The 21,605-nt window shown below is 39.8% G+C and overlaps 8 protein-coding genes across 8 annotated transcripts; 3 read left to right on the top strand and 5 right to left on the bottom strand.

Moving 5' to 3' along the window:
* Positions 1–7: 7 nt before the first annotated feature.
* GCK72_000041 (uncharacterized protein) lies at positions 8–567 on the top strand (the record flags this gene model as incomplete). The annotated part of the gene is made up of 2 exons (XM_003100613.2): positions 8–152; positions 200–567. The coding sequence occupies 2 exons, from the start codon at positions 8–10 to the stop codon at positions 565–567; spliced, it is 513 nt and encodes a 170-aa protein (XP_003100661.2).
* Positions 568–1,106: 539 nt separating this feature from the next.
* Positions 1,107–2,546, bottom strand: GCK72_000040 (uncharacterized protein; the record flags this gene model as incomplete). Its single annotated transcript, XM_003100611.2, has 4 exons — positions 1,107–1,407; positions 1,453–1,814; positions 2,121–2,283; positions 2,332–2,546. The coding sequence occupies 4 exons, from the start codon at positions 2,544–2,546 to the stop codon at positions 1,107–1,109; spliced, it is 1,041 nt and encodes a 346-aa protein (XP_003100659.2).
* A 376-nt stretch (positions 2,547–2,922) lies between these two features.
* On the bottom strand, positions 2,923–6,321 carry GCK72_000039 (uncharacterized protein; the record flags this gene model as incomplete). Its single annotated transcript, XM_053722234.1, has 7 exons — positions 2,923–3,196; positions 3,738–3,809; positions 3,858–4,082; positions 4,568–4,897; positions 4,952–5,083; positions 5,620–6,096; positions 6,143–6,321. 7 exons carry the CDS (start codon positions 6,319–6,321, stop codon positions 2,923–2,925), a joined length of 1,689 nt encoding a protein of 562 aa, XP_053590879.1.
* An 861-nt stretch (positions 6,322–7,182) lies between these two features.
* GCK72_000038 (uncharacterized protein) lies at positions 7,183–7,628 on the top strand (the record flags this gene model as incomplete). Its single annotated transcript, XM_053722233.1, has 2 exons — positions 7,183–7,231; positions 7,306–7,628. 2 exons carry the CDS (start codon positions 7,183–7,185, stop codon positions 7,626–7,628), a joined length of 372 nt encoding a protein of 123 aa, XP_053590878.1.
* On the bottom strand, positions 7,302–9,094 carry GCK72_000037 (uncharacterized protein; the record flags this gene model as incomplete). Its single annotated transcript, XM_053722232.1, has 6 exons — positions 7,302–7,589; positions 7,756–7,965; positions 8,018–8,170; positions 8,215–8,331; positions 8,380–8,504; positions 8,557–9,094. The coding sequence occupies 6 exons, from the start codon at positions 9,092–9,094 to the stop codon at positions 7,302–7,304; spliced, it is 1,431 nt and encodes a 476-aa protein (XP_053590877.1).
* A 631-nt stretch (positions 9,095–9,725) lies between these two features.
* On the bottom strand, positions 9,726–10,957 carry GCK72_000036 (uncharacterized protein; the record flags this gene model as incomplete). The annotated part of the gene is made up of 2 exons (XM_003100599.2): positions 9,726–10,387; positions 10,879–10,957. 2 exons carry the CDS (start codon positions 10,955–10,957, stop codon positions 9,726–9,728), a joined length of 741 nt encoding a protein of 246 aa, XP_003100647.2.
* Positions 10,958–11,574: 617 nt separating this feature from the next.
* On the bottom strand, positions 11,575–13,556 carry GCK72_000035 (uncharacterized protein; the record flags this gene model as incomplete). The annotated part of the gene is made up of 5 exons (XM_053722231.1): positions 11,575–11,713; positions 11,765–12,003; positions 12,053–12,151; positions 13,256–13,379; positions 13,504–13,556. 5 exons carry the CDS (start codon positions 13,554–13,556, stop codon positions 11,575–11,577), a joined length of 654 nt encoding a protein of 217 aa, XP_053590876.1.
* Positions 13,557–16,583: 3,027 nt separating this feature from the next.
* GCK72_000034 (uncharacterized protein) lies at positions 16,584–21,575 on the top strand (the record flags this gene model as incomplete). The annotated part of the gene is made up of 12 exons (XM_053722230.1): positions 16,584–16,748; positions 17,150–17,263; positions 17,308–17,493; positions 17,541–17,645; positions 18,580–18,732; positions 18,778–19,025; positions 19,075–19,444; positions 19,867–19,945; positions 20,003–20,235; positions 20,280–20,394; positions 21,303–21,385; positions 21,444–21,575. The coding sequence occupies 12 exons, from the start codon at positions 16,584–16,586 to the stop codon at positions 21,573–21,575; spliced, it is 1,983 nt and encodes a 660-aa protein (XP_053590875.1).
* Positions 21,576–21,605: the final 30 nt, after the last annotated feature.

The raw sequence follows: 21,605 nt of genomic DNA, 5'->3' as shown, positions 1-21,605 counted from the left end.
CGGAACAATGGCCGTCTCCGTCGACTCGAAATCGCAACATTCGGAAGTGAGCACCGCGGTCGCTGGACCCGAGTTCACCGACTCACAGCTTCGTACCGCCGTTCAATCCACGTTGAGATCTCGTGGAAAGGCGTCTACTCGTACTGCTTTGAGTGAGTTTTCAAAGGGGCATTTTATATTTAAAAATCTCCATTTTCAGGCGCTTCAACGACTCAAACCGTTGGTGTCAGCTATGATACGATGGTGTCCGCCTTCACCTCGGTCACCATTTCGTACGTCTTGCTCGCCATCTCACTCTACGTCGAAACCGCCGTCAGCGCATTCCATCTCGCTTATTTCACGTATCGCCATCCGGCAGTGTCGAAGGATTTGATCAAAACGGCCGCCCATCTGTTGAAGACTTCTTATGACAATAAGTTGCTCACCGCTTCGGAGATCATCGCCACCGTCCAGAATACTATAATCGCTCCGATGGCTAGACAGAATAAACAGTATCACTTGGAGGAGAGTCAACGTACCGCTCAATTGCAGACGATGAGAACCACCTCAACCGCGGTTTCGCGTTGAAAAGAAGCAAAATAGAAATAGAAAACATACGCTGATAAATCGATATGAAAAATGGTTTTTATTTATTATTCTCTGTATTTCCTATTATATATTTCTACTGCTTTCCGAGAATCTCCTTCTCCAACGCCGATACTCTGCCCGCCGCTTTCCATTCTCTCGTATGATTCCAGTCGACAAAAATCATTGTGGCTGCTAGAATTGGCCATGAGTAGATTGGAAATCCGCGTCGAAAAGACGTCCATACTGATGAGGCGGCGATCATTTTGACTGAAAATTATAGAAGAAATTAGAGAAAAAAACGGGGAAACCTGCGAAAATTCTGTTTGCGCTTGCGCAATTCCTGATACCGCGGTGACGCATTACTCGTGAGCTGGCGTCTTTTTGGATTTGGAGCAAAAATAGCGGATTTTCTAGATTTTGAGGCAAAAATATTGAACGTAAGCTTAACTTGGCATGGAACACAGTAAAATTTTACAGGAAAATGCTTTATCAAACCGTAAATGAATAATTTTATGTTACAAAGAAAAGCTGAAAGCATATTACAGTTGAATAACAGGCGGGGCTGTCTCCTCATCGAATCGTTGCACCATGAAATGAATATTCTCTTTGTATCCGAATTTCGTGTAGAATGGAATCAAATCCGTCTTACACTCGAGCGATAACTTGTAGACGCCCAGATTTTTGGCCATTTCGACAAGAATTCTGTTGAGAAGTACACCCAACTTCTTTCCACGCATTGATTCATCGACGACGACGTCTTCAACTCTACCACGTAGTCCGCATTCGTGGATATACTTGAATTCGACGACAAGTGTGGCGGCTCCGACGACTTTCGAGGTACTGGAATTTTATTGAGAAAAATGAGAAATTCTTAAAGATTCTTACCTCAAATCCTCCAACACCAAGATGAAATACGATTCTGCGGTCTTCATCGTCGCGAATCTTTTCTCAAAATCTGTCTTTGACACGTATCCAACTGAAGTCAGCTGTTCCAACAGTTTCAGATATTCATCCATGTCATCGGAATGAAGAGATCGAACACGAATTCCAGCGGGATGATTTGAATCAGACGGTGGAAGGAGATCTTCGTTGAAAAGAGCGTTTCCACGTGGTTTCGGCCAATGGACGGGGGCGGATGACTCATCGAATCGTTGATCGAGAAAGTGGAGTGTCTTATTGTATCCGAATTTGTTGTAGAATGTGATTAGTTCCGTCTTGCACTCGAGTGATAGCTTGTAGACGCCGATCTGAAACAAAAAAATGAGGATTTTGAGCAGAAAATCGAGTTTTTCTGTCAGAAAATACACCAAAAACCAGGTTTTTTTTGGCAAAAATGGCCCTGGGGTGATGTTGACGAGTTTTTCAGCTGAAGAAATCTGATCCGCTTTCAGCGACAGTGTTTTCGAGGAGATTTTGACAGTTTTAGCCAATTTCAGCCAATTAGAACGGTTTTTTGGTCTTTTTCAGTCGATTTCGATGGTGTTTTGGCAGAAAATCGAGTTTTTGAGGGGGAGAATACATCAAAGACCTCGGTTTTTCGCTGAATCTCTTACCGTCTGCGCCATCTCGACGAGTACTCGATTCAGAAGTGCTCCAAACTTCATTCCACGCATCTTCTCGTCGACAACGACGTCTTCTACTCTGCCACGTGTCCCTGCTTCATGAATATACTTGAATTCGATGAGCAACGTAGCGGCGCCGACGATTTTCGGGGATCTGAAGGAATTTCATTGAATTTTTAATCTAAAATGAAAAATTTCTTACCCCAACTGTTCCAGCACAACGATATAATATGATTGGGCATTTTTCATCGCGTTGAATCGTTTTCGAAATACCAATTGATTGATGAATCCGACGGAAGTGAGCTGTTTCAACAATTCCAAGTACTCGTAGTCATCGTTTCGAAGCGCACGAAGACGGTATCCATCGGGAATCGGCACATTTGATGGGAGAAGGCGTTCGTCGAAAAGGGAGACCATTTTTATAGAGTTAGTAGGGAGAGAATAGATGAGTAAAATGAACGGAATTGAGGAAAAAAGACGGAGAACGAGTGAGAGAGTTCAGAGAAACAAGAGGAAAATGGCGGCGGCGCGAATATCCCAAATCTCCACCGGAAATTGTTTTTGATCTACATTTTTGGAAGGAATTTTAAATGTTTAAGAATCAAAGCAGAAATAGACCTGAAAATATATTTTTTACCATTTTTTGACCTAAAACCTCGAAAACCCGTTCAAAAAACTACAAAATCTGCTCCTCGATATTCCGGTGGCTTTATTTTCAAACTTTATTATCAGAAAAACCTTCAACAATAAAATAAAACAGATGTATAGCATTTACTAATAAAATTGTTTTTCATCAGATATGCATAATTTTCTCTTGTAGATTCTGAAACTTCCCTTTTTTTCGTGGTGGTTCCATTTGAACACTCCCAGATTCCTCACAGAATCCAGTATCAGAAGTCTCTTCTAGGAGATTAGGGGGTTTAGTAGCTAAAGATCCTTTCATTTCTATTTCAGCTACTTCTAAAGATTTTGAAGTCTCCTGGAAATCCGGATTAGCGGCGACTACTTCTAAAGATTCTGAAGTCCCTTGGTCATCGGTTGTCACGAATTCATGGATATTTAGCTGTCTGAAAAAAGTATATTAATTAAAAATGTTTTGCAACGAAACCTGTCTAAATCATCTTCTTTATATTGCTGCTTCCCCGCTTCCAACATCAGTCGCATCTCATTTTTCGAGAATTTTTTGGCACACGGATAGATCGAATCGAAGTGGAGCTCATTCAAAAAATTGAGAATTTCGTATCGAGATGAGTGGTTCGAGTACCGAATGTTGATTACTTTTCTGAAAAAAAAACTATACGATTTATATATTAGCACAACACGCTTCTTACAACCGTGCTCCACCGCAAACGAGAGAGTATCTGCGAGAGACGCAGAGTTTTTTCCTCGCGCCGTCACAGATTTTCACAGTTTTCGACCTATTTTCGGTGTTTTACATAAAAAAATTTCAAAAAAACTTTTGAAAAATAGGGAAAATAAGTCGAAAACTGTGAAAATCTGTGTCGGCGCGAGGAAAAAATTCTGCGTCTCTCGTCGATATTCTCTCGTTTGCGGTGGAGCGCATATGTAAGAGGGGTGGACTGCTAATAGAGAGGAAATGAGACTAACTCCTGTTGAGATTCAACGATACAATCGTTCATCGAGATATTGATTACAACCGAATTTTCCGGAACTGAGTAACTGAAAACAAAAGAGAATTTTCGAGTGGAATATTGAAAAACTCCTCACTCCCACGTGTCCTTTTCAACAATCTCAATATTTCTAATCGTATTTTTTCGCACAGCTGAATGTTCTGCATTCAATATTCTAGCTATTTCCAGTCTCGCTTTAAACATGAGTATCGGTTCATTCAGAGCTTGAACAATACTTTCTATCAATGATTCTCGGCCGAGTCGATGGAGTGGTATTATGATATTCTTGTCTGGATGTCTGGATTCGATATTTTGAATCAGTCTGAAAATAATAATTCGATTATCTCAATATCTCATATGGCACGATTTCCCACACTGCGAAAAAGAACTGCAACAAATGTGAATGTTGCACTGAAAATCCAGTATTTTCAGGTTTTCAGACGTCGAAATAGATGAAAAAAGTGTCCCCTCCATCAGAATTGTGGAAAATTTTTAAAATTCTCTATAAAATGAGCCAGAAAACGTGAATTTTGGTCTGAAATTGACTTTTTTTGATACAGAAAAACAGATTTTCACAGAAATGAGTGCTCGTTTGGCAAAAAACGAATAGAAATTGCACATTCTGGCTCATAAAACAGGGAATTTTGGTTTCTACATTTCTGTTGGATGGGACATTTTTTCATCCATTGAAACGTCTGAAAACCTAAAAATACTGTATTTTCAGTGCAAACAATAAAAGAATAGAATTAAAACGCGAGAATTCTTTTTCGCAGTGTGGAATACCGTGCAAATGAATAAACTACTAACAAATCTCTCGCATGATCCAACTGAAGAATGTTCTGATCGAGAGAGAAATACGTGTTATCCATATGAATCCTCGCTAGTTTCAATTCGCTCAGAAAACGAGACGGACCGCTTTTCAACTCGGACAGAAATGTTTTATCTGCTCGAAAGTCACCAGTACAAAGAACGGGACCGCCCGCATGTTTCTGAATGAGTTCTCCTTCGAACAGGATCATAACAGAACCCGGACAGTGATTCGAGTCGATCATAGTTGCTTGGAATTCTTCAAATGAGTACGGATGATTGAGACGCATCGGGAAAATTGAGTTCGCTGGAACATTTTTTGAATCGATTCTGAAAAAATTTCCAGAAAAAAGAGCAATTGAAATGAGAGAAATGCTCAGTTACCCCATGATCTCTGGCAATATATCCGATGTTGTTTCACTGCAAAAAACAGTTCGGTCTGCAGTCAAATCGAGATCACGAAGATATTCAGGGTGGATATGGGTGAGGAAATAGTAAGAGCATTGAGATGATTTTCTGAAAAAATTTTCATCGAAAAAAACAAAAAACCCAAGAAAATCTTCAATTTTTCTGATAGAAATTGTTGTTTTCAGGTGTTTTTATCAAGTTTTGACTCAAAAATCGCTGAAATTCACTATTTTTTTCTCGCTATTTTGACTGTAATTTATCCGAATTTATTTTCTGAAGTATCACTCTTTTCAGTGAAAATTCGGATGAATTACTGTCAAAATAGCGAAAAATAGTGAATTTCAGCGATTTATGAGTCAAAACTTTAAAAAAAGGTAAAAACACCCGAGTACAACAATTTCGATCAGAAAAATTGAAGATTTTCTTGGGTTTTTTGATATTTTTTACTAAAAATAGAAATTTTTACTAAAAATCGGTCAGATTTTTCAAATTCTATCTGGAAATTGGGTACTTTCGGCCAATTTCCTATAAGTTTCATGCAAAAAATTCGGTAAAAACGCCGAAAAAGTAAAATTTTTCACTGTGTAAATTTAAGTTTTTATTGAATTTTATTTAGCATTACTTGATGAAAGAATATTACTAACGGGAAATAATTCACAGCGATTTCGTCTCCAATCATAATGTTTTTGTATGGCTCAGAGACCAAATTGTCATTTTCATCATCTAATTCTTCATGCTCAATGAATTCTTCGAAATTCTCATAATTAGTCACTTGTTCCAACATTCTTCGACATCTTTTTCGGAACAAACGCATCTTTGGATCCGAGAAGTCAGTCGGAATTGGAGTGATTTCTCTGTTATAAGAAGCGAAACCTCCACCGTGAATACTTAAAGTGATTGCTTTCTCCTTACTACCAATATGTACATTCGAAAGAAGTATAAAATCGCCAGAATTCACTGTTTTTATCACTTCCTGATGATTGTCGTACACTGCAATTTCTAACAAATACTCTTTTCCAAAGTATTCAATTGCTTTTCCAATACGAGGATCTGGTGGGACGAGATAGGATTTGAAGATTTCTTGTGTAATACGAAAGATACGTTCTTCTCTTTCTTCTGAACTGAAATTAATAGGTTTTTTAAAAGTTTTATTTTATTTTTTCATACAATTTTGCTGGTCCAAAACATCGTGCTCTCCATACTCGTAAATATTGAAATCCCTTTTGTGTTACGACGACTGAATGAACCTGGGCAACTAGACTCGTATAGACATGGGAGAGAGAATAGTACGTGTCGTCGTCGAACTCAAGTCCTTTTCGAATACGATTTTCCAGGCTCATGGTCATTCTGAAATATTATGTTTTTCGTTGAGATTAGCCGACACCTGCACATAAAACTACATTTTCGTTTGCACCCACAGCTAACTGGCTGGCTTTCGATGATCGAGACTGTTATCCGATCCTTAAAAATACAGGTGTACACGACACATGCCGAGAAAAAATTCTCGAAAACAAGACGGTTGCGCCGTGAAGTTGAATACGAATAAAAGCTTTTTTATTAATCCTAATCCACGGCGGGGATGTCAAATTATTAAACAAACTTGAACACATGGCCCAAAGGGAAGGGATAACAAAAAAGTGTGGATTGTTGTTGGGGAAGTAGTGGTCAATGAAGAGGGGAAGATGATGTGCTTAAATCTATGATGAACAGATGGGTTGGTGGGGAAAAGGGCGGTGTGAGATTGCAACATGGAGAGAAAGTTTAGAGAAAATAATAAAAGGAGAACTTTTAAAAATTTCAAATTACTGGAAAATTGGAAAACTGAAAAAGTTTGTGTTCTGATGAGGAGTTCTTTTGTGAAACTCTCATCAAAACACGTTTAGATACTACAAGGGGTTAGCAGTGGGGATAACACAGAAAAAAAGATACCAGTCTGGGAATCGAGATAATGTAAATGGATTTTTAGAGTATCCGGGTATAAGATAGTGTTACCGTATTGGAAATACCAGTGGCGGGATGGGAGAGGGGTGGTTTCGAAACCGGATAGGGAGGGGAGAGGGGCGAGTTTAAATTACAGAAAAATTAATGGTATTAGGTGATCTCATGACATAACTGTTACAATAATATGTATATGATATTCCTAGAGTGAGATGGCAGATACCAAAAAGAGAAAAAAACAGGGATGTTGGGACACAGGGACGGGGGAAATGAATACACGAGATATGGTACAAGAGTATATGGTAGCTCCGGAAAGTGGTGAGAACTAACAAAAAACAAAAATGAAAAGAATAGTGTGAGAGTTATGCACCTATGTGTATATACGTTTTTAGAAAGAGGTGTTGTTGACGGAAGAAGCCGATTGGCTACTCCCACTTGGAATCGGCGACATATTCTGAGTGTTGTTGATGGTGGTGTTCTGGCTGTTGGTGGACGAGGCAGATGTGAAGAGTCCGGGGAACGAGTTGACGAACGAGGTGGTCGTTGGATACTTCGGGAATGCCAAGTCGCTGGCCAACTGCAGAGAACTGAACGAGTCGAACATGCTTGGGCTCAGCAGGTTGTAATCGAAGATGTTGGAGCCGAGCATTCCATTGGATCCAGCAAGAGTCGGGCTCTGAAAAGAGGAGAACTGGAAATTCATGGTAGTATTTAACGTCTTGTCAAAGATGACCCAAGCAGGTCTCTAGCAACGACGGTTTTCAGCGCATTTCATGTGAAAACGAGCAGAAAATACGTTATTGTAACGAAAATTTGCTAAAATAGTCTGCATGAGTACTCACCAAGATGGAACCTCCGAAAGTGCTGGTCGGTACTCCAGTTCCTGTTGGCGACAGCATGACCGGTCCTGGGCTGCGAATTGGAGTCGGAGAGAGCAGTGGGACGGCAGTCATCATGCGAGCTGGATTCGGAGATTTCATCGGACGATACGTTCCATTGATGATAGCAAGCTCCATGAGTTGCTTTCTCTTCAACTCGTCAGTTCCTTCTGGCTGAAATATGAGAAATACAGGTGGTTCCGAATGAAAAAGTCAATAAACTTACAGCTGGAACGAGCAACTTCTTGACCTGCTCCAAAGCAGCCTGCAACTTGAGGTGCACACGATTCTCGGTGTCCTCGCATTGAACAAGAACGTGCAGGTCGTCCTCGAGGTGTTCCCAGTTGGCTTTTCCACGATGAGCGCTTTCCTTCAACAACTAAACTATATTTGTGGCATGATGCAAGTTGAATGAGTACCAACCTTCGACTTATCACGCATCGATCCCTTTCCGCGAACCATTATCTTGCATCCAGTGTCTTGTTCGAGCTGCTTGGCAGTCATTCCACGTGGTCCAAGAATTCTTCCGACGAAGTTGTACTGAAAAATCTGGAATTAAAATAGGAATCACAGAGAAGCTTCAATTACGTCTGGATAGTCATTCTTTGGCACATAGATCTTCTCGGTAATTGAAACCATGTCCCCAGCAGGCTCTGGCAAGTCGACACGTGGAAACTCGGTCTGGAACAACGCCACACGAACACGTCCGATCTCTGAAAGAAAAACAAGATCATATGCACTGTCCGTTTGCATTTTCTCCCTTACCATCATCCAAAAGACGCTCGACGTTGACGAACATGTGTGGGAACAGTGTCAGATGCTTCTTCTCCTTGACAAGCTCGGCCAAGTACTCGACAGTCGCTTCCGCCTCTACTGGCTCGGTGGTGGTTGGAGAGAATAGACTCTTGTCCATAGACGACTTTCCGTAGCTCATCGGTGTAGAGGGGAGAGTTGGTGAGAAGATGCTTCGAGTCTTCGGATGAAACATTGTCGGTGAGAGAAGCGAGTTCGGTGTCTGACTGTAAGCGCTGGATATTGGCGAAAGCATGCTTCTGTGGTTGGTGTGAAGGGAGAGACGTGCTGGTGGCGGTGCGCGAACCGAGCTCCATCCATCTCGCCGAGGAGCTGGCGGCCAACGATCCGAAGCGCTGATATTCGTCTCAATCAGCGGAAATCTCTTTCGAGGGCTGGTCTCATCTTCCAACGACGTAGGCGTCAGAATCGAGGAACGTGACGGAGACTCCGCGTTCTGGGTTTCGAGTTGCGACGTGACACCGAAGGTTGGAGTGGTGCACGACGGCATTCTACACGCAATTTACCTGAAAAATGGAGAATTGAGTAAATGCGAGTGAAGGAGAAAATAAAATTGAAAAAGCGGAGAATGACTATTTGCGGACGGTCGCACGTTCTCTTCGAATCAACTAATTAACCTATTAGAGTGAAAATTCAATGAAATTAGCTACAAATTTGCCAAAGACGATCACAACAACAATTTTCCTTGAAAAACTCTATTTTTCGCAGGTTTTCGCAGCGAATATTCGATTTTTCATTGAATAATTAATTTTAAAAGCATTTTTCTAATAAAAATCTGCAAAAAATCGGCAAAAATCCCCCCAAAACGAAGAAAATGAGAGCGAAAACGAAATGGAAATCCTAAATTTTCGAAACGTCCACAGTAGTATTTTCACGTTCGTGGCGAGACCCCCGAGGTGATTTGAAGAATGTTCCTTTAAAATGATAATTTTTGAATTGATTTTCAGGCTTTCGACTTGTTTTCGATAATTTTTTAGGGTGATTCTGAATTATTTTTTGGCTAAAAGAGATGAAAAAAAAAACAACAAAAATTTGAAAGTATTAAACAATTAAATTTATTGAAAAATTGAGTATCAACAGTGTTTTTATGTTTTTACAAAAAATATATGATGACAGAACAATCAAAATGGTCGCCGTTGATTATTAAAACGTCTCCGATGCTTCGGCTTCGACTCTCCACTCTCCTCCAACGGCGCCGGCAGTCCCGCAGCCTCCGCCGCCGATTTTTGCAACAAAAACCTCTTTTTCTTCTCCGTCTCCAAAATATTAGTGATACGAGTGCTGATACCCAAGTCGACCTCTGGAATTCCAGCCAACATATGCTCCGAGAGCAGTTCTGTCTCCTTTTTCCCCTGATTCGCTCTCACTTTCGTCGCCGCCTCTTTCAGAAGTTCCACGTCACGATCGTCTGCGTTCAACGAGGAGAATTTGGATGAAGTGCTCTGAATCTTCGGCTCTTTTTCAGTTTTCTGTGTGGAATTCGAAGAATTATCCTTCGTGTAATGAGTCAATCCATCATCTATATACTTTCTCAACTCCTCATGTTCATCTCGCAACATCGTCTCTTTCTCGAATTGATCTCGAAGTCCGTGCTCAATCGACGCCGCTTCCATCGCCGCCTTCTTTTTCGCCGTCATCATCATCCCACCGCCCGTCATCTGAATTCCGTCTTCCAATGCCGCTGCTTTCGTGATTCCGACGGCACACTCCAGCTCGGTTAGACCGTTTTTTCGCTCACGGGAGCGTTGTAGATCACGAATGTCGGAGACGCGCGAGGATTCTTCTGGAAAAAATTGAATTTATAGGGAGACATGAAGATTTGGCAGTAAAAAGACGTTTTTCTTTTTAAAAAAGTAATTTCGAGTAAAAAAATTGATGAAAACTGCAATTTTCAACTTGAAATTGAGTTCTTTCTGTGTGATTTCCGTGTTTTCAAGCGATTTTAACTATTAAAATAGATAATAAAGCCAAAAAATCGTATTTCCAGGTCAAGAATTGATGAGAATGCAATTTTCGCCTGAAAATTCAATTTTTGACAGGAATTCACGGGTTTTTGGATTTTTTTTGCGATTTATATGTAATTTAGAGAAATTCGGACATCGAGACACACGGACAAACTTTTTCGCAAGTTCAGAAAGCGTCAAACGCGCGCCAGACTTGTCTTTCTGTGTTTCCAGATGCAGAATGTCCGCAAAACTGGATTTTTGGTAGTTTTTGTTGATTTTTTGTTAATTTTCACCTTAAAAATTACATTTTCTAGCTTTAAAATCATACCCTCATCAATGTCCTCCTCCTCCGTATCGATTTTTCGCTTCTGAATTTTCCGCTTCGGTTTTCTGAATAAATCCGCCATTTTTTTCGTTCTGAAAAAATAGAAAAAGGATATTTACATTTCAAGCCAATAAATAGTGAATTTTGAGAAGACACAAATAGAGAAATAATAAGAAATTGATTTTCTATTATTAATTTTTTGTTTGATCAATAAAACAATTAGTAAAGTGAAAAAGGAGAAGAGTGAAGTGAAGGATTATGCCCGGAAGGTTAATTATTTGATTAAATATAAAAAATAAAGCTTTGGGTAATTAAAACTCAATTAAAAAGCAAAAAAGAACGGGGAAAATGGACGAAAATGAACGAAAAACGGGTTATGTTGCAAGTGCGCTCCAATGATAAATTGCTCAAAAATTGGAGTTTTGTTGGGAAAAACGGAATTTTGAGTATTGAAAACTTATTAGAATCATCAACAGACCTAATTTGTTTTAATATAAAAAAATTTCCAAAAAAATGTGCTACAAACTCTAAAGTCGGTGATTAGAGCGCGTATGCTGATAAATGGGTATCCGGGACAATATACACAATTCAACGGGATATTAATAGTGATACTGTTTGAAAGTTGTGACTAGAAATATGGAAAATTTATGAAAAAAAAAGTAGTCATGGCCGAGGTTTTTCTAGGCCACCGGTCACCGGTCAAAGGGAGTCATAATTGGGTAGTTCTCGTTGAGTCAACGATTCCATTTCGAGTCGAGCACGTAAATCAGCACAGGCGGAACGGAGACGGGTGATCTCTTCGAGAAGCGCGGAACGGGCGGCCTCTTCTAGTTTACATCTGAAAAATCCTTTCCTTTGTGCGATAGAGCGCTCTTACCTCTCAATCCACTCCTGCTCATCAGTGTCGTCTGAATCCTTATTATCTTCTGAATCTTCTTCTTCTTTTGCCAACTGCTTCATATTCTCCAATTGCCAACATAGTTTAGCCACCTTCTGTCTCTCCTCACTTATATCCTCTCGAAGCATTCCCTGTGTTGCCATCAACTGCTTCTCCTCATACATTTCTATACATCTGGAGTCGGCTGTTGTGTCCAGAGAGACTACTGGAGGTAGGGCGTCGACGAGTTGCTGAAAATATAGGGGAGGGTACTGTAGTCAATGACCTACAATCACATACTTTCAACTTCCTTTTGATAGCCGTGATACTATTCTGCACCTGCCACGCGTGTTCATCCAGTTCCGCAGTCGTTCTTCCTCTCTCATGCCGGGCGCTTATCTGAAAACAAAATGTCTGTGTGTCTGTATGTCCACATGTTTGTTCTCCACTCCTGTTCAACCTTGAAGTCGGATGCTTGGCACCATGCCAAATGCAAAGAAAAAAGGAGATGGGCATATCCGATAAGTGAATATTCGACCTTCGGCAAGTCTTTCCTGACGAAGATGAATCCAAAAATGGAATCACCTTGCGACGACGCGGCTAATTACGGTTCAATGGAAATTTGTGTGATGGAATTTTCGATATGAAACCAAACCAATTCACGGGAGATGAAATGGATCGGAGAATAAGGATATTATCGGGAGACATATTGTCTTTCTCCAATGAACACTATCATATGGAAAGGAATGCATTTCTAGGATAGAGGTGATAATGTTCGTTTATTGGTTTCTTTTGTTTGTATTCAGAAATTTAAAAAGGTTGTTATTATCAGATGATAACTATTAGTATTAGTTCTATTGTTGTTTGAAGATCTTTGTGTTTTCAGTATTTTTCGAATGGTAAGTCTTTCCGTGGTCATCGGGAATTCTTTGGAGACGCGAATGTCAAAATATCTATAAATTTGATCATAAGTACTTTCAACGTGGAGTCTATTTTTGCAACACACTATTATCCGGTTTGGAATTCCATGCAAAAAAGCTTAACCATATAAAAAGATTGAGAGCTTTTAACTCGGCTCGTAAAGTCATTTGACCGGTTTTGACAGCAGAAATGGGCTCCATGTAGTCGAAAGTACCTATAACTGAATTTATAGATTGTTTGACAGCCGCGTCTTCAAAGAATTCCCGGCTCTAGACTTGATCTGTTTGAAAACTCTAAGTTTAGACTAATCGGATAATGTGACTCAATCCAAAACTGTTATATCAAATTTTCCGTCTGCAAACCTTGCAGAAAACCATGCACTCGTCCATCTTCTTTACTACCAAACCGTAACAATACTATTCAATTAAAATGAAACAAAAACAACAAATGGGCGTGTCCGTCCCCCCTTCATCTTCACAAGAACAACCCGTTTCCTTCTGTTTCTCTCTCTGTCTCCCACGCATTCATCTTTTCTCTTCACTTTTCTAATCCATCTCTTCTCTACTAAACCCCCCCCCATACCTTCGAATGCAACAAATCTAACAGAAATTGCTGCTTTGTCAGTTCTCCACGTATCTTTTCCTGTGCTATCGTCTCGTCTTCCAGCCATGCTTCCACGTGGCATCCTTCCAGCGGCGGGATGTATCTGGAAGAGGTCAAATTTTAACATTTTTACCTATAGGGTACTTGAAAATGGGTAAAGTGGAATTCAAAAAACGAGGGGGAGAGGTTATACACATGTTTGTGTACATTACAAAAGACACAAGTACACGCATGATGAATGTGTTGTGTCTAAGTGTCCCGACGTTTTCTTTTTGTTCATAACGTTTTCTGTGTACATGGGTTCTACCGTTTTATTAGTTTTAGCTTTGGAGAGGTTTCAATATAGTTTTTGTTTTGAATAAATCATTTTTGTTGATTCCCTGTTAGCCTAAGCTTCTGATTGTCTGATCCATACGTCCGGGGTGTAACTCGCTTCAAGCTGAGTGTTATAAGCTGAAAAATATGCCAAAATGTATATCTCAGAAAGTTCTGTATCCGTCACCAACAACGGATCGTATGGCACATCGTTAGCCGGGCTAGAATGGTCAAAAAAATAATTTCCGCGTTTATTGGCAGCCATCCGGTCCGTAGTAAATCTCAGACATAGAACTCGCGGAAATCTACATTTTGGTATATTTACCAGAATATCTCGTTTGAAGCAAGTTACGCAAATTTTATCTAAAAATCTTATGAATTTCGTTCACTTATTATTTTTCTGCTCGAAACATTCCGAAACCCATAGTTTGCTGGAAACTGTTAAATTTTTAGAGTTTGTCACTATATTACTACCGTATTTCACTAGCTAAAATTTGTATTGCTCAAGAACAGTAAATTCACGGCTGCATTATTGTAGTTGACAATATCATTATAACTGCACATTTTTGATACGCGTAAGCTAGAGTTCCACTAACCGTCTTATTTCGAAATCATGTGTAGCTATCAAATAGTTGTCAAATAAAAAATTGAAGCTTTTGCCTTGCTCTACTCAAATTACATGAATTCAAAACAGCAAGAGCCGTTCGTAACACCGCCATTCATGTTAAAGAATAGCAAAAAAGTCAAAAAAGTGAACTCATTTCAAGATTTTTAACAACATAGAAAGTTTAAGCTACTCTAGTGAACATCCTACATCTTCCATTTCCATATAGTGCAGCTGTCCATCCCCCGTCATATACTTACCTAGAGATTGGAATTTTGTTATCAATTCAACCAAATCATTCCTTCTCTTTTTCTCTCTCGAAAAAAACAAGGTCGACTTATCGAAACACCGGAAGAAAACTGCTGATCCCCCCTCTATTCACTCACTCGACCTACATTATTGCACTCCTCTTTTTGTGTTATTTGGTCAATCGTTCTTTTTCAACTGGAAGAATTTATCTTCGCCACCGCCCATCATAAGTAATAACAGTTATCACTTATTACCCCTATCAATTAGTTTATCTCTCTGCGTCTCCTGATCTCTTGTACGGACACAAATCCAGTCTGATCTGCATAACGATGGCAGCTTCTCACTCCCTCATTAGTTTTATGTCTTTCTGACGCCCTGATAACTTTTGTCTCTTCGGAAAATGACCGTATTCTCAGTTTGGAGTGGCAGTTTTAGCAAAGCCAGGATTTTAAGAAAACGCTTCAAATTAATCTTAGTCAGAATGAAGTTAGTAATCATTGTTCCACTGAAAAATGAAAAAAGGTCACCCGGAGTTGATGAACACTATAAAGCATTGGCAATAGAGCAGTTGGCGCTGGGTTAGCAGTTGAGGCGTCATTTATCTCGTAAAATATTATTCTATTGAGTTAGAATCACTTTTATTGGTTTTATTTAGTTCATAAACTGCTAGGAAATAAAGATTTGGTGGTTGTTGTTAAATGTGGCTTGAGTTAGAAAATATAGGTGAGACCTACAAACCTTGATTACTGTAGAATCTCACGTGGAATTAAAAGAAATAGCATTGAAATGCAAATAACTGTGAGATTCTCAAAACGTATGAGTTTTCAATTCATATTGGTAATGGTCTGCCAATTTTACCCTAGTTACCGCGTATGATAGGTTAGTAGCTTATCCTATTGCTCTCAGTCCACATTTTGAGCTCAAAACCTCACTGTGCTATATCTCCCTTCTCTAACTCAAACCGTACACTATCCTAACATCCAGGCAGGTCTAATCTTTGTTTCCTCTAAGATCAGGACCGAGTTGTCTTCCTACTGAGAATTCAAGCAATTGAGGTTCATGTGGATAGCTACCCCTCCCTCGAGTTGAAGTTTTTATCTAGCGAGCCCATTACATGCCTTCAGCCTAACAGCCTAACCCAATAGTGCATGACCCCTTTCTGATCAATGACATCACCCTTCAACTCCCATCTACCACCTTTTGCAACACACCCTATTGTTGCTAACCTCCTCTTCTCCTCTCCACACCGTTCAAAAAGATACTCATCATAAAAAGTGGGTACTAAAAAGGGTGTCATACATCAAAAGGGCGCGGAGAGGGCGCAAACCTTCGCCAGAATTATTCTCCCCGCCCACTTCACTCTTTCTATGTCTCCAACTTTTCGTCTTCTTGCTTTCTTCTCCTTTTCTCCTACTTTTCTCCTTCTCTTCATTTGTATCCCCATACCGTCCATCCGACGTTTTTCTAATCTCAAAACTTGAGATGAAAGACGCAGAGAGAAAGAGATCGGTTCTCGAATCGCTTCTCACCATCTCGTTTCATCCTCTTTTTCATTTATAATAATTGTCGTATTACATGTATAATGATCCACACATTATGTGTATAATTCAGCATAAGTGATTAGAGGAAATAAGAAAGTGTTTTCTAATGATAACTAGTTTTCAAAGGAGATGAATACTAATTGGTCTAATTTTCGAAAAGAAAACGACAATTTTCCTCGTTCAGATTTTTCAATAACGTTTTTCTAAACAAAAATGTTCGTGTTTCAAACTTTTTTTTCTGTTTAGCATTGTTTTTTCTTTGAACTAACTTGATTGGTAGAGTGCATTGACTAAACCCATATCTTACAACTTAAAGTATTAAAACCTAGCCAAATTCAATAAACCAACAAAAGATATGCACCTTTTGTTTCGGTAATATAAGGATTTTTGGTAAAAATAACGAGTTAATCTAGGATCTATCTATTTGTACCACTTGCTGGACATCTATCTTGTTACTTTGTCAAAAACCTACATAAGTATCCGTTCACATTTTTTCCCCTCTTTCCCCTCCTGCATCCATCTGTTACCGTTTTATTCTCTTCCAGGTCAAAACTACATCACCAGCTGATTTCACCAATAAAGATCTCTCACATTCAGAATGGGGATGCGACGATCCCTTGTCGCTTTTATTCTCATCCCACTGATTTTTTCTGCGTCTGCAGCCTCTACTCCAATTCCAAACTGTCCAGACTTAGATGTACTCGAAAATCAGTCAGATCTCTCACAAGATGATCTCAACAACTTGATTCTATGCTTTTGTAAGGTGAGTCATTCTTTTTTCGATTTTTTGAAGAAGGGATGACTAATTGAAAATGATGACGTCAAATTCAGATTACACAAAGACATTTGAAAAGGTGTCAGAGGGGGTTAGCTATAGAAAAATTTTAGGCTGTGTTTTTGTAGTTAACAACTTTTCGATTGCTATTTAGGTTTTTTATTGAGCGTTTCAAGATGCCAACGGGAGATTCAGAGCTATCAACAAATGTTCAACTACAAAAGTAAAGATCTGCCCTTGTTCTACTCAAAAATATAAATTTGGGACAAAACTCATTACTAGAAGGACTCTCTAAATGGAAAAATCGCTAATATAAAATTGTAATTAAAGCTCTCGAAATTGACCGAATTCTCTTTCAAGCTAAATTCTAAAATGTCTCTTTATTTCAGCCAGACCCCATTAACGATGAAAAAGTTGCAATTTCCTGTCTTTACGGATCAAACCTGGACCACCTGATGAAAGCAACAGATGCTGTGAAAAATGCGAGCCTCATAACTTCATCGGTAAGTATTTCCCAGTATCTGGATGCCCACTTTCAACTTTACAGATCAGCATCCAACACATGGAATTCCCGGAAGGCGGTCTTCCAGAATTCGGAAAAATCGCTCCAGAACTCCAAAGTTTGGAGATTCGAGAATGTTCGGGAACCGATGAGCTTCAAATTGGAGATGACAGTTTTAAGGGTCTAGAACAGACTTTGAGAAATTTGACAATTCATTCTTGTAATCTACAGGTAAGTTAGTCAGATAGAGCATGCTTGCTAAGACTCCCGTTTTTCAGACAATCCCAAAATCGGTCGACTCTCTGGAAAACTTGGAAACGATGGCTTTCTCGAGCAACAAGCTGGATACTCTTGGAGTTGATCAATTCAAGAATAAGAAGCAGGTGCGCTTTAAGACTACAAATACAAAATTCCATATTCTGAGGGCACTTGACGGACCATGGACTTTATTATCCATTCCAAAAATCGCATTTCGGCGGGCTCCTTTTCTATCGGAGGATGTTATTACACATGTCCTGCTCTTTTTATACTTTTGACAATGGACGAGGGGGCCGCCGCGAATGACCACATCAAGTTTGCTTGGCGAGCACCAAAAAATAAAAGAGGGAAATGGTGTAGAAACTTGGTGAGGCTATGAAGAAGGCATAGGCGTAGTTAGAAAAAAAACATTTCAATTTTTTAAAGGAAAACTATTTTGCCACGACACTGCCAAATTTTCATGACAGCTGAAAGTGGGTGGTGCCTAAAGTGGGTGGAGCTTCATCCACATAAAAAAACTACTGATATCAAGCTGTTCAAGTTATGGACAAAATATAGCAATTTTTGTTTGGAATAAGGCGTTAAAGGCGGGAGCCCATGTTAGCCTAGATTTTGATGTTTGACCCATCTGGAGTTCTATCTGACGCACCTCAGACGCGCAGCTCGAATTCAATTTTTGACAAGTTGACTCAACTGTTCTCTCCAACTTCTCCACCGTCTCAAATTAAGCCTCACTTCTGAATACAACACGTTTTCTTCCCCCGTGCAAGGGGGGTGTTCAAAGACCCCCTCAATTATACATCACGTCTTCAAAAAGAACAAGACGACGTTACAAAACTTGTCTTCTTCTTTTTTTGCTTCTGGAGAGACGGAGAGGTCTCGGTTTTTATGTACTTCAGACAGAGAGACGTAGGAATAGAGAAGAGGATGGGATGAAATCAAACAAGCATTACTTTGGCTGGCTAACATTAGCCAACGGGGGTTTGAAAGTTTTAAAATTATGATATTTGTGGAGGAAAGTGTGCTCTAACGAAAAAAACTTTACACAAAGAATTACAGCTCTCCTACCTGGACGTCTCTGGAAACTTTATCACCTCTATTGAAGAAAAGGCATTCGAACCACTGACATCCCTTGAGACCCTTGTTATTGGAGAACACAACTTTGTTAATGACACGGTAATTGAAGAAATCGGACGACTTAAGGCGCTTAAGGTACTTTTTCACATCTTGAGATACCAGGACACAATTTTTTTCTAGACCCTCGACCTGTCCCGTGCTGATGGAATTTTCGAACCACCAGAGTCTCTTTTCAAGGAGATCCCACAAATTGAGACATTGAAACTATCTGGTTGCTCGATTCCAACACTTGAACCTGGGCAGTTTGCTACGTTGAAAAAGTTGAAGGAATTGGATTTGAGAGTGAATTTGATTGAGAATATCACGGCGTATGCATTCGATGGGTTGGAGAGTTTGCAGAGATTGTCTTTGGCCGGAAATTTTATTTCGTGAGTGGAAAAACAACTAAATATCTGTCAACAAAAACGCAAACTTCAGAAATCTGGAACCCGACGTCTTCTTTGGATTATCAAGCCTTGAAGACCTCGATTTGGGATGGAACGAGATCAAAACAATCCCATCTGAAGTGTTCAAACCATTGGTTGATAAACTGAAAATCTTCAGTATCCGCAATAATCCAATCTCTCAACTACCAGCTACCGGGCTCTCAAACCTCGAGAAGTTGGGACTTGCGGAGTGTGGATTCACTTCGATAACTGCTGACCAGCTTAAGGATTACCCGAAATTGCAAGATTTGGATCTTTCAAAATGCAATATTTCAATTATTGATGCTAATACGTTTGAGAATCAGAAGGATGCTTTGAAAAAGTTGAATTTGCAGAAGAACAAGTTGAAGTCGCTTCCAAATGTGAGTTTTTTGTTAGAGAAATATAAAAATTCAACTTTGAGAGCATAGCCACAAAATATTCAACAGCAAATGCTGAAATAAAGAAGCTCGGGCACTTTCACCCAGCATAGCTCAAAGCCAAGAGGATGTATCAAAACATTGTCTTAGCTTAGCAAGTTTCTTACGTCTGCGCTCCACCGAAATGTCATGGAAAAATGCCTCCCTTTCTCTGAGTCTCTCAACTTCGCACAGAAATTTTTTTGGTTTCGGTAGAGCGCTATTGTAAGACATGCTTCAAGCTATTAGTGGGTAGAAATTTAACACCGGCTCTGAGCTCTAGAAATCAGTTTTTTGATTAACCTTGTCTAAAACTGGATTTCTAAGCTATCGAGGCTGCCGTAAAGTTCTCCTTTTAAAAGTTTCGAAAAAATATACTATTCCAGCTGGTTAAAAACCTGCCAGCCATCGAGACCTTGGATGTTTCATCAAACCCATACATCTGCGACGGAGAGCTAGCACATTGTAAGTCATTCTAGTAAATTGAAACTTATCTCATATATGTACATACTGAATTTCCAGTCGTTTTCGGTGTAGAAGACCGCGTGAAACAATCCGAAGAGAACGGTCACACATTCTTCATCTCTAACGCTAACGAAACCGTCTGCGACCGCCCGTATTCCCTACGAGGAGAGGCTGTTCTACAAGTTGACCCAGACAAATTCCAGCCTTATGATGAGAAATCAGACACAACAACCGCACCAACAACTACCACCACTTCAGCAGTGGAGGAAACAACGACCGAGTTTAAGATTGTGGGTTTTGCTTAAAAAATGTACATACGAATGCTGGTTTTCAGCCAGATCTCCTTGTTGGCAACAAGACAAGCGATGTGTTGTTCAAGGAAGAGCCAAGACGAGATGTATACGATATTTCAAAGACGGATGATGCAAAGGGTGTTTATTCACAGAAGGGTGAGTTGGATACTTTTGAAACAAGGTTGTAAAGAGCAAAATGGGTCTTTCGTCATAATACTGTATTAGAGATCGATTTGAGCACAATTATGTCCGGGCAGCAAAGAACTGTACTGTTTAGCTTATAGGGGATAACCAGTGATACGGTAACCTATTCTCAAAGTTGGACATTTTTAACTGAAGTTGTTAGAATTATAACCAAGTTTTCTAGACCTCTCATTTTGATACCAGCTCCTAGTCCTAAGCCTAGTTATTAGGTCCGAGCATATTTTCAAAATACACTTAACACCTGTGATCTACCCCTTGTTTATGACACACGACACCACCACGTATCCCCAAATGTCAAAAGAGGTCACATAAATATCTTAACTTGACATTGACCCCTAGCTCTCTCCCTAGTGTGTTTCCCGAGCATATGATTCTAAAATCTGTCCATCTTTTATATAAGTGACGGGTTAGTTGCCCTCTTTTCGTAGGATGTGAAATTTGGCACCCTTCTCTCTTCTCTTTCTCAATCTTTCCGGAGTAAAAGAAGTTTCGAAATTTCTGTTCTCTTCTTGTGATACATAAACACATCTCGTGTGACTCCTCTCTCTCTGATTCACCATTTCGTTCTTTTCTTTTCCATTTCTCTTCTTGTTCACCCCCACACAATTCTTATTCTTACATATTTTGTCGCGTGGAACAAACAGAAAAAACGTTATTATTCTAATAAGAATCGCCGAGAAATGACTGAAGGTTAGTTTTCTGAAATAAGTACGTTTAGAAGGAAGATACCTAGGTTGATGAAAGTGCGCTCCAGTTAGCTTATATACATGTCCTAACATTCCAAAGCAAACTCGCTCTATCGACAGCGTTTGTGGCAAAAATGGATTCAGAACTTCCTCTAACTTCTCTTCACCTTACAGGTACCTACGCCGTCCCAATCACAATTGGAGCAATCGGACTGGTCACAGTGATTGTCATTGTGGCAGTTGTGTTGTTCATTAAAGTGAGTGTACCTGTCATGAGTACCTTGAACTCAACCTCTGTACTCTTTTCTTTTTCAGAAAAACAAAAAAGTTGGCGGAACCGAAAAGTCGGGCGGAAAATCCGACAAAGTAGTGAAAATGGAGGATGGAATGGTGGAAATCGAGTTGGACTCTCAGCCAGGAACCCAGCATGCGACACCAAGACGATAATAAGTTTTCTCTCTCTCTCAAATATTACGG

Source organism: Caenorhabditis remanei, chromosome I, assembly GCF_010183535.1.
Source record: "Caenorhabditis remanei strain PX506 chromosome I, whole genome shotgun sequence".
Classification (NCBI taxonomy): Eukaryota; Metazoa; Nematoda; class Chromadorea; order Rhabditida; family Rhabditidae; genus Caenorhabditis; species Caenorhabditis remanei.
The sequence above is the reverse complement of the archived record's forward strand: the minus strand, read 5'-3'. Positions and strand labels throughout refer to the sequence as shown.